The sequence below is a fragment of the Sebastes umbrosus genome, chromosome 10 (assembly GCF_015220745.1).
Source record: "Sebastes umbrosus isolate fSebUmb1 chromosome 10, fSebUmb1.pri, whole genome shotgun sequence".
Classification (NCBI taxonomy): Eukaryota; Metazoa; Chordata; class Actinopteri; order Perciformes; family Sebastidae; genus Sebastes; species Sebastes umbrosus.
This window is the reverse complement of record NC_051278.1, coordinates 13313158-13325745: the sequence shown is the minus strand read 5'-3', so window position 1 is coordinate 13325745 and position 12588 is coordinate 13313158. Positions and strand designations below refer to the sequence as shown.

General features: G+C 41.3%; 1 protein-coding gene across 1 annotated transcript in view; it reads right to left on the bottom strand.

Annotated features, from left to right (window-relative positions):
* Positions 1-12588, bottom strand: part of wdr11 (WD repeat domain 11) — a 65163-nt gene that overhangs the window by 25631 nt on the left and 26944 nt on the right. The window contains exons 11-13 of the mRNA XM_037782256.1: positions 9059-9143; positions 4454-4560; positions 344-419 (exon numbers count right to left, since the gene is read on the bottom strand). Coding sequence (XP_037638184.1) covers positions 344-419; positions 4454-4560; positions 9059-9143 — 268 coding nt within the window. The remainder of the gene's footprint in view (positions 1-343; positions 420-4453; positions 4561-9058; positions 9144-12588) is intronic.

Below are 12588 nucleotides of genomic sequence, written 5' to 3'. Positions count from 1 at the left end.
AAACACTGCACAAATGTGAGTCAGTGAAGGTTTTTGTGGGCAAAAAATATATATAAACAGCGCAATCAATGGTAGGTTTGCTCTTTTCAGGTCTTTCTGCAGACCTGCATTGAGATTTAAATCTGGTTATTATAACACCTCAGTAAAAACAAGGAAGAACAATGCACCATTTCAAATATGTAATTATATGTTCAGAGACAGAAGGAGATAGAGAGAGAGAAAGGTGAGACGGCTCCAGACAGGTCAGGTGAAGGTGTGTGTGGGTGTAAATTGTTTACATATAAATGTACAGATTGTGTTTTTAAGTGCGTGCGTCTCAGTTAAAAGCATTAAAAAAACTCACTTGAGATGGGACACTTTAATCATCTCAATGGGCGGCTCATCGTTTCCTCGCTCGCCTCTGAATGCAAAGCATCGGCCTGGAAAACACCACAGACAGAGAGAGAAAGTGAGCAAGTGAGGGAGAGGAGGTGATGATGGCAGGCTGAAGACGGTATCTTTCCTTACACCTGTGAGGAGACTGATTGATCTCATTTCACTTCAGTGCCAGGGCGTCCTGGTTTCATCTCTTTCGCCGGAGCGGGGAGAGCAAACTGCCGACAACTTATTCTCACCGCCTGCTGTAATCCCCGCTTCTCATTCGCCAACGAGGCATACATTATGCAGAGCATCAAGGTGCCCCTTTAAACAAAACAAGAATACCCTTCAGCTGCATCTTATCACATTTGCCTAAGGAAGTGCTGATATGATTTCGCTGAGGACACTAAGGAAGGGGGCCTGTTTAAAATGCACAAGTGACAGAGCTGCCTGTGGTGATTTGGGCGAGGAGGGGGTTGACCTCCAACAGTTATGTTGAGAGGGGACAGGATAGCTAAGCATATGGTGTCGAGAAAACTTGGACGACCTGTGGTGCTCTAGAGGCTAATGCAGCCCTCATCATCATTTCCTCTTTTGTTTCCACAGAGTGTCAATTATCTCACTCTTCAGACCACCAGCCTGCAGGCTCTAATCACGTGTGTCAAATATGCATTCAGAGAAAAACACACACGTGTCGAGAGGTCCTGCATACAGCAATAAAGACACAAATGGGGTCACATTTTAAAAGGAAGAAGGTATGCTTTCTAGCGAACACGACAACGTTCAGGCTCTTCCCTTACTGTGGATGATTACTGGAAAGACGTCTCAAAGTGCTGAAGACACCTGCCATGATCGCGCATGTATAAATTATATTGTAATTATAATATGTAATTATCATCTGTACACATCATGAATATTTATAACGTTTGTGAGGCAATGCAAAGTGAGTTTCCCCAGTTATTGTGGCACACAGAGTATCCTTTCATAGATAAAGAACATGTCCATTCAGAACAGCTCGTTTCAGTGCTGCAGAGACCAGGTATCGTTGAGTAAGACGAGCGAGGCAGATGATTTACCATCCTAGAGTCTCAATTCTTATCAGAAAATGCTCCAGCTGTAAAGGGCACAATGTGTCTGCCTTAGCGGATTAGACTTACAGGTGAAGTGCAGTACAGAATCTTTAAGTACAGAATCTACTTTGGCGCTGTTCTATTTGAGGACTTGTTTATGCAAAAATATGCTCACTTTCCCCTGAATAAATTAGACGAACAAGCATAAGCTCAAGCTCAAAACTGTGCAAATCTGCATGCAGTCTTACTGGAGCTGGTCTGGGATGTGCAGATGTTGCAGTAATTTAAACGCTGGATGGTATAATTGTCATTTCAACATCTCATGTTAAAACATTATATGAAAAATACTATAAGAACATCTGCAACTCAAATAAGAAGGCTGAAAAACTCAAAAATGATTTCCTCTGTGAAAAATCACAATGTATTTTTAAATGTAGTAGAAGTTGCAACCTGTAAATAAGTCATCTTTAGAGTTCTTGAACGACATTTTTTTCAGTTTGAATGGAGCTTAGTGATATTGATCTTTTCCTTCTAACTCATAGTACGACAGCAAAAAAGCGTATTTCCCAAAATGCTGTGAAGAAGCAAACATACACACATGTGTGCATCAGTGATGTGAGACATGACATTGAGATCCCCACAGCCTATGTGCACTATCAGCAGCTACTTTTGCAGTCCTTGGAGGATCTCAGTCACTTTAACTTATTCAAAACAAAAACAATTAAGTATATGTGTTTTGGAAAGGGTGTGAGCCTGTAACCAAAGCTAATGTCGTGGACTGTTAACTTTGACGACTCTGGTGCTTTAGAGAGAGTCATTAAAGAAGTGACTTCCCCTCTCCATTGTTCTGAATGAACTGGGGATAAAGACTCTGTGACCCAACCTTTATCGTGGCCATATTTTTTTGTGTGCCCAAGCAAACTTCTCAAGCCAAACACACTGGGCCCTATTGAAACGATCTACAGCGCATGGTATAAAGTGCATGACGCAAGTGCATTTAGGGAGTGTCCAACTCCACTTTTGCTAGTTAACCGGCGCATAAACTGGGCACAAAGTAAGGCGCAAAGGGGAAAGGGGTTGTATTTAGTCTCTAAATTAATCATAGGTGTGTTTTGGGCCTAACAGGAATTAAACCAATCAGAGTGTCATCTCCATTTCCCTTTAAAAGTCAGGTGCACCTGCACATTGGCGCATTGCTATTCAAAAGGCTGATTCAGCAAACTGGAGAACCGAGCGGTTTTCTGCTGAGGAAACAGTTCTGCTCATGCGCAAAAGTGAAAGTGCAGGAGCAGATGAATGTGGTCGTTGGCCGGTGGACTCTCTGCCTCCGCCGTCTCCCAATCCTCTGTCCTATTAACAAATCCATTTGACTGCATATAAGCAAATGTACCAATAACCTATTTAACTGGTTCAGACGGCATGGGGGAGCTAAATATGATAAACATGTATTAACAAATAATGAAAACTGTATTGCTTTCCGATGCAACCCACGGGGGGCTCGGACTGGCTGTATGGAATCCTCTGGAGATCCATTACGCACAGGCTTTCAGCCAGGCACTGCCGGAAAGGCGGTGCGTAACGAGTGGATCCATCGGCCTCAAAACGCTGCCGTTTAGGGGGGGAGAGACCGCAAAGAGCGCTGAGAGCGTGCTGCAGGTTGAGCAATACAGCCCGCCTGAGAGGCTTACTTCATTATACTGGTCACCTGCCACCTGCATTTTATGTTCTCCTTTGCATAAAAAACAAGTTCTCGCACCGACACTGTATTTAACTGAGGTGTGTGTGTAATCTGAATAATGCGGCCTTTAAATAGCAGGAAATTAGTGATGCTAGACTTTAGACCAGGTTTCTGTTGGTCAATGGCGTAATCGTTTTCTGCTGCCTCAAGATAGCAATGTGCCAACAACGCGCCTGACCACACCTCATTTTAAGACCAACGGGTGCACAGACGGGCGCAAGTGCTACTTACACAACGTGAGAGCAGGGCATGAAAATGACAACTGCGTCGGTCTGAAGCTAGCAATGACAGCTGTGTGCCACTTTGAGCCGTGTGTAAAATAGGGCCCCTTAAGTTTAAAATATATGAAGCAGACGCACGTGACAAAAACAGGAAATATATGTGAAAGTGATAAAAGTGTTCATCAATTATTTGTATCCAAGATTGTAGATCTATTTATTCTCATACATCTAAACTAAAAGAAAATATTTTTTTTCCACTGAAACCTTTAAAGGGACTATTTATAACTTTCAGAAATGCTTGTTAACAGCTACACCTGTGGCCGTTAAGTCAACGAAAGTCAGCGTCAGGCTCGCGCTTGCTCGCTCTAAATGGACATGAACGAGCATCGCTCAAAACAGTGAGGCGACACACGTCAGCTAAAACCACAATATCACTCTATATTTCACCTGCTCGGCAGTAATGTTAGCTGACCAGACGAAGGTCTCTCCATGAATCACTGCTGCATATGCGAGCGCGCATGGGATCACGACCTGGTAGATTTATACGTGTAAAAAGTTACAAACAGTCCCTTTAACCATCTCTTCCTGACCACTCATTACTTCACCGTCAGGTAACTTTCCAATTCTCTCTATCTTTCCACCCCTGGAGGAGGTCCAAACACACAACGGTCACTGCTGGTGCAGTAATTCTAAAGACCCGTCACTGGCAGGGATATAAGTCGCTCTGCAGGAACTCATGATAGGATCTCATTTTCAGAGCTAGGCATCCCTCGGTGGTACCCTAACACTGTGTAGTTTGGATCTAATCTGGAGGAGTGTGTAAGTATCCCCTGGAGGAGAACAAGAAGAGTCTCTTAAAGGACCATATAGACACAGAAAAACAAATAAAAAGAGAGGGAGAGACTGAAGTGTCTATTTTCTTTGTTGTTGAGGCTGCAGGAACCCTGAGCAAAACAGAAACCTCAAGAACAAAAGACAATATAAAAGTGCTGGTTGGTAGCCTTAGGTACAGGTGATAATATGTGTGTGTATGTGTGTGTGTGTGTATGTGTGTGTGAGAGCCTCACCAGTAGGCAGGTCAACATGCTGCAGTTCATTTCGCACCAGGCCCATGTTGTTGGGAGCAGAAGTGGCAAAAGATAGGAAACTGGTAAGACTCACCCATTCAATCCCCCTGCGGAATAAGCAGACACACACAAAGGTTTTAGTTAAATGAATAATATTGCTATCTAATACTCGCAGTGTAGCTGTCAAATATTCCTCTTCTACATTTCTAGCAAGCAGAGAAGTAAATGAGACACCTAAAACTTCTACAAAATCCACTTGTAAAAAATGCACAGGAAATCAAGCCGGCGAGTGTGACATATGAATATTTTTGAGAAGTGTGCCCAGCTCAGGGAGCACAAACTCCACAGTAATGAGATGGTAAATAGCCACATGATTAATTAGTCGATTTCCCCACTAAATGTAAATGAGATGCTAAGCAGCGAGGACTCGTTTGGCATGGCTGTGCTAGGGCAAGGGCTGCTGGGCTCATTTCCATAAAGCACCTCTGCTCTCTCCACCACAGAAAATCCACAGCTTTGATCCTAATGCTTTACGTCACAGCACTGGAAATAACAGCAGTGCTCTACTAGAGCCAATACAGGAAGATGGACAATCTAATGGAGGTGTGTTCAAGAGAAAGCCCTGATCTGATGTGAATGTTTGGTTGAATGGGTTTGTGCTCTACTGTGGACATTTAAAAAAAACACAAGGGTTGTTAAATATATGCAGTGTGTGAGCAAAAGGTACGGTTACAACCGCTGAGTGTCAGGACTGTAGAGAAAATTCACAGTGACAAACCCACACCAGAAAAAAACATCGCCTAATCACTCACTTTTATCCACACACACATAAGCACAGGCAGAGGTAGCTGCATATATTTCAAGAAACGTATGTGTTGCACGGCTCATTAAAGTTTGTTGGAGTTTTTGCATTTGTGGATTCCAACTTCTCTCATTAAAGAGAGCCTTGGCTTTGCTTGAACGGATGGTGCTTGCTCCCAATCAATCTCTTAACAGCATTAATTGATTCAATCTCGTGCTTAATTAAACCTGGTGAAATAGTTTTGCTGCTCATTAGAGAATACTAACTAATGAAGCGCTGCCTGCTCTTTGTTGATGTTTGCATCTTGGGGGCGCTCAGAAGGTGGTGCGGCGTTCAGAGTTTGACTCTTTACAGTGTGTCCCGCCCTGCAGACCATAATTAACCAATACACTGTGCACAAGCACAGCGGGACAAAAGGAGTTTAATATTTTTATAGCAAAACCACATCGAAACAACACTAGAGCACATCACTACAACCTAATTTAATTCACAATTCTTGAATGGACCAGTTTTGCCCAAATTAGAATAAATAGACTAACTTGATATTCATTTTGCTAAATGAGTCAAATACTGAATGGTGTTCTTATATAAAGTGATGTTGAGTAAAAGCTATGAGTAACCAATCACAAAGTTCTGAAAACCAAATTAATCCATAATTGTAGAAGACAAGAACCAAATTAAATTAACTGGGGGCTTTTTTAATATCTTTTTCTGAGCACATATATAGTCATATATAGCCACAGGAGACTGCATACCATGTACAGTCCCTTGAATTTCTCAGTTATCACTATTGTAACATTTTTTGTGATCCTGGAGAATAAAGATATTCTTCTCACAATCACGGACAGAAATATAGACTGTATAAAACTGGACGTAATCACTGTGACGTCATCTATTGGTTCGTTGGAAGCCTCGAGTTCGGCTTTTTTTCTTGTTTTTTAGCAACCAGAAGTGACATAAGAGGGTTGGGCTAAGTACAACCGAATGCTGAATAAGACATTTTTAGGCGACCAAAATGTTACAATTAACTTTCATGAACTGAAAACATGGACAACTCCCAGACCAGACAACGCCGTGATAGCAATCTGTTAATCATTAGGTAGCCACGCCCTAAAGCATACCCTGCTTTATGGTTTATTTGACTCTAAATGGGACCATAATTTACTAAATGAACATCATGCTGTATTGAAGAAGACTTGAAACTAGCGATTGAGACCATAAACTCATGTTTACTGAGATCATTTTCTCATAGACTTCTATATAATCAGACTTCTTTTTGCAACCAGAGTCGCCGCCCCCTGCTAGCTATTAGAAAGAATGCAAGTTTAAGGCACTTCTGCACTGACTTTACTTCTCAGACACGGAGGTAGCCCACTGGTCAGGATAACAAGAGAAACAAATACTTAAATAGGAATAGTGGACTTAGCATGTATCTTTCTAATAGCTTCATTCTGAGAGATAGAGTTTCCCAACTAAATAGCTCTTAATTGTGTTAGTAGTCACGTCATCGGCTCCTAGAAACGATCATCAACAACTGTTCAATATGTTCTTGCCACTCCTGTTTTTAATTTCTCTTTTTAAATGCTTGGTTATGAACAGCAAAAGAAAGCTTCCTAATACAGAATTTTGCTTTTCCCTGAATGGCCCCCTTTAATGTGTTACTGACAGGTTCATTAATTAGCTACTTAGACTTGAGGGAATGGTGTAGTGCTCTGAGGTTAAAGGAAAATTACAGGAGAGAAACATTTGGCTCCATTTCCACCATAAAAAAAAAAATCAAGTAATTTATTTCAAGTCACAATGGAAATTATATTAATATGCAGCATGCATTTCACCCAATCAATACACCTTACTCCCAGCAGACATTTAGAATCGTCGTAGCAGGAAAAACAGAGGTGTAACTAATAACATTAATGATGTCTCTGTTCTGCTTACGTGTTCCGGTGAGCCAGCATGCACAATACCAGAGTCCTGCATTAATGTTATTAGTTACACGAGTCAAAAGGTCTTCTGTGAGAAAAGGTGTATAGAGTATAAACAGGACTTGGTAAACAAGATCTAAAAGTTCTGTTGTTGTCCTTTTGTGGAGGTCAGTAACAACTTTTCACTGCAGCCATTTTGACGTGTCATTGCAGGGGTAATGGGTCACAGGTGTAATTACTAACATTAATTATGGCCCTGTTCCATTAAGGTGTGCTAGGGCTCTGGTATTGTGCATGCTGGCTCACTGGAATGGCTGTGACACTAAACAGAACGGGAATATAATTAATTTCACCAATTACACCGGTGTTTACCCTGCTATGACATGTTGAATTGGCTGCAGTGAGAAGGGTGTATTGTGAATTGGCAGTGATAGTTTATTTGTTACTGACAAATACAACACTACATTTACTCACTTGGGCTCCGATCAGACTGAGCGCGTTTTTAGATGCCTGGGGCAGTTGAAAAAATTAAAACTCAGAGCGGAAAAGTGATCTACGTCATTAGCGTTTTTTCTCATTGTGGTGATTTTTGCTGGATACCTGGAGCTTTATGACTTTACCAACCGTAGTTATCATGATCTCAACAGAAGACAGCAAGAGGTAAATTAGTGCAGGATTTGAGATTTGCAATTAAGTTGTTTTCATAAATGTACACTGTAAACTACTTTTAACTATTAGGTGGTGTACAGTTCATGGTTTGTGTTAAGCTAAGATTAGCATTCATTCATTGGTTGCCTAGCAACAATTAAAAAAAGACGCAGCAAACAGCAAAAAACGCTTTGTCTGACCGGGCAACAAACAGGTAGTGCGGTGCACCTAACATTTTCCGCCTGCAAAACACGCTCTGTGTGATCAGGGCCTGTGTTACATCAGCAGCTTTGGGTACTGTAGATATGCAACATTGGACATCACTAATTTCAACATGACGTCTTCTTCTCACTACCCCAAATCAACACAAACACACACAGTGTGTAATATATAGGCCTTGTAATGCCATTTACTGGGATGTTGTGATGAATTGATTTGCATGGTACTCAAAGCTGGTACCATTTTTCAAGTGCATCTAAGCTCCCTCTGCGTTCACCCACACTTCAGGAAACAAACTCACCATTCAGTTACTTGTTGGGATAAACATCCCAAGGCATCTCTGCAGTATTTTCGTCAGCTCCTTGAGACTGTGTAGCTTTCTTTTTTTTTTTATATGCTCTGGCTTGATTACATAGTTTGTGGTGCCAGGATTTTTCGGTTACTTTCACCACTGAACATCGTAGGTAATCACATTGTCACTTAGCAACATGACGCATTTCTATTTGTGGCCTTCATGATTTCATATAATAGCAACGCTACTACCATCTTGGTGTTTCTATGAAAATAAGCTAAACTAAAAATGTGATTTTGATATTGTTTTGTAAAAATCAAGATCATGCAGACATTATCTTTAACCACTGTGTTTGTTGGAATTCTTTTCATTTTGTTCTTGTGGTTGTCGTCTTTATTCCTTCGAGTCAAGACAACCATACTCAGCCGATGTTCAGATAAAAAGCCGGCTATGGAACACAAGAGCTGACAAGGCACTCTAATTATGTGATTGCCAATTGCCTCCGCCAACTCTAATGAGCCTGAAAACAATCAACACAAAATCAATCTGCCTCAAGCTGATTGACTGGCCACTGGGGTTCATCTAACGTGTCATTTTACAGATATTTCATCTAAAGTGCATGAGCTCATGCTGTTGCACGTTCACCAGTGTGAACTGAACCGCTGACCATGGGAATGTTCTGCCTGGTCGCACATTTAACTACACAGAAACAACAATCTTACCTGACTTCACAAGAGTGGACACTGAGTTCTTTGTGGAGAAGACCACTGGTCAGGTTATAGACCAGTACAGACCCATTACTGGTGCCTGAGAAGAAGAAACAGAGACAAAGAGGAGTGCATAAGAAATATGAGACAGACTGACACAGAGAGACAAGAGGTCACAAGGCATACAGTTACTTAACTTAGCAACATCTACCCTCCAGCAGGATCAGAGAGACACCCCATGTGTTCCCTGTCACTGCAGTAGGTGTGTGTTGAGACAGCATATCAAACCCTGTGTCACTCAGCTCACAGCCTGAGAACATTTCACTGTTTCATCTGCCGCTGGGAAAACATCACACCAGCTCCATTCCTCCACAAACCTGATTAAATACTGCAGGTGACATTTGACACTTTGATCAGAAACTCTGAGGAGGTTTGACTAAGTGATGATGACAGAGAAAATCAAACCAAAATCTACTTAAAAGTTATTTTAGGTAGTTAAGATGCTGCAAGTTAAAATTAACTCCAAATCAACTTACAACCTTTCTCAGCATATGTAGGGAAAGTTTCAAATTCAGAGTTGAAATTGATTGAAAATTAATTTTTGTGCCTTGCTCAAGAGTATCTTGATAGTAATCAGTGATAGTGATAGTGATAGTGAAGCATCTTCTGGGGATTTGAACAAATTATGTCACATTTTAGCTTGCGTTTTGCTTATTAAGGCACATTTTTTATGTGCATTTGTATCACGAGTATTGTGCACTGATTTGTATTGGTGATTATTTCTAAGATATCTTTTTTTATATTTTAACAAAGCAAGTAATAAAAGCCTTTGTCTACACATTCAGCTTTAAACCATAAAACCTATTTACATTATGGAAATTTCCCTTAAATGATTACAAAAGCTTTTTCATGGTTTTATAGAATGCCATGGGCTAATTTACATTAGAGGGGGAAACAAAAAAGCACAAAACAATTGAGGTTATGACCTAAGCAAGAAAGCTGAAAGAAGCAGCAATTAAAATAATTACTCAATTCTGGAGGATTGCAAAAAAAACAGCAGTTCTGCAGCAGATGTGAAAGCAAATCAAAAGGCTATTTTCATGATGCTTTGAAAGTGTTTAACAAGATTTGGGGGATTTATTTTTTGTATGTTTGTGGTGAACACAGGCAGGTGCAGGAGCACATTTATTTCTATAATTATCCAGTGGGAGTGTGATTGGACCTAGGCTGACCCAGTCCCGCTGAAAAGAACTCAGTCTGTACTGAGCGTCAGCGAGACGACCACATGCTGACACAACATCTGGAGGTGGTGATAGGCAGTGCCGCATAGGCATCTGTGTGTGTGCGTGTGTGTCTTCCCATCCTGCCCCCTGTGCAGCTGATAGATGTCAGGCAAACAGGAAGTGGGTGGGTGGAGATAAACATAGATACTTCTGTCCCTGAGTTGCCTCACAGCCAACATTTGCTTACTTTAATCAAGATGATCAAAAAGATGCTGCCCCTCCATATGGTCTGGTGAGGTGAGAGATGAAAATCGTTGATAGTTTGATTCTGGGACGGATATGACAGCAAATAGAAAATGGCCTCTGGCTAGTGTCAAAGCATTTTTGCGGTTTTAAACTAGCAAAACTGGTTTGGTAATAAATCAAGTTCTAAAAAACTGCATTTCAGTTAACACAGCTTAGTGTAAAGACTGGAAACAAGGGGAAACAGCTAGCCTGGCTCTGTCTAAAGGTAACAAAACCTGCCTACCTACAAAGTTCACAAATTAACATGATCAGGAACATATCTTGTTTGTTTAATCTGTATCAAAAACGTGAGTGTAAAAACTTAAAGTTGTGGTTTCACAAGGGGTTTTGTGCTGCACTTTTCCTTGGCAGTGACTCCCGTGTTTGTGCTTGTTGTCTGGCAAAGTCACGGTAATGACAACACTGAAGGAAGTCACTGCTACCTGCCAAGAAATGTATTAGTGAGCGTACCTTTGGATAGAGCAAGACTTGCTGTTCCCCCCGTTTACAGTCTTTTTACTAAGCTAAGCTATCCGACTGCTGGCTGTAAAATCATATTGACCTTACAGAAAAGAGAGTAGGATTGATCTTCATATCTAATTTTTGGCAAGAAAGCGAGTATGTGTATTTCCAAAAAGGTCAAACTAGTCCTTTAAGCTTGGCCAAAGTTAACAACACACTTTAGCAAACATGCTTTAAACTGGATCATGGCTAACCACACTATAGTAAAAGTTCATATCTGCTCTATTATAATGATCAAATGATTTGATCCTTGTTCAAATGATAGAAATGTTTTTGTTGCATTTGGTGCATTAAAATGAAATTTGTTAGCAATCCTAAATGTTTCAGCACCAAGCACAGCCGATTACAGAGCTGGACTATTCTCAGTTAACAAACTTTACAAATGAAGTGTGTGGTGGCAGAGGATAATGTGTACACTGGAAGCTTTGAATAGACTCCTTTGTGGACTACAAACCTATTGATATGATATTCCCTTTGACAGGCCACTGGAGCTGAGAATGAGTGTCAGTCCATCTGAGAATTGTGTTGCTTTTTGAGGTGCATGCCTCAGTAGCTGACTTCATAACAGTAGCTGACTTCTTATCAGGTGCTGAATTTTCACATTTTGCAATTGATGCATTTATGTTTTTCCTGTGTTAATACTTTATTCCACTCTTTATGCTGTTTCATTTTGCAGATCCACACAATGCAGCAAAGACTAGCTGTCGGGCGAGCACGGATTAATAAATTAGGCATGCCACCCTCAGATGATTAGGAATGGATGTCGGATCGTCGGTGTTTGTGTACATGTCACTGAAAAGGAAGGCTCTGGGCCTTGCAACTACCTCTAATGGAGCTGTCAGGTCTCACAAAGATTACAGCCTTTTAGACAGGAGACCAGACAGAGTTGCTTCTGGGTAGCTAGGTTGGTTGCACAGCTTCTGTAACCTTCCCTTTGGAGGCAAGGAGCACGAAAGACTGAGAGGGGGAGAGTGAGAGACGGAAATAGAGAAAACGGAGACGGGAAACCCTGCCTTCTGTCTAACTGTAATGAAACGGTGGCTGGCAATTTCAACCCCCAGTGCTTTCACACCATCAGCAGTGAGCTCATCTCAAGCTTTATTTGCACCTAGTGGAAGGTGTAAAAACTCAGTTTCCCTTCGCTGTTCCTCTGACTGGTGTCGCATCACTGAGACTCAGTGAGTCCCACTTTTAACTTAACTACACATTAGGGAGAAACCTCATGCGGACTGGAACAGAGGCTGGAAGAAAGAGGCTGAGCTGTATCTGCCGAGCACTCATCTATGGATCGCTCTGGATTTAATGATCAGGTGTATTCTCTGGCTCTTGGTAAACAAGAGAGGTGACAGATGCCAACGCCTGCCAGAACACCTGTCACAGTACCAGCCTTGGCATTATTACTGAGGAAGTGACAATTGCAATTGTAAACCAGGAATGTATTCAATTTATAAAGCATGGCAGTGAGACCAAGTATTAGACTCCAAATGTGGCAATTTCTAATGTTATTGTAACTTC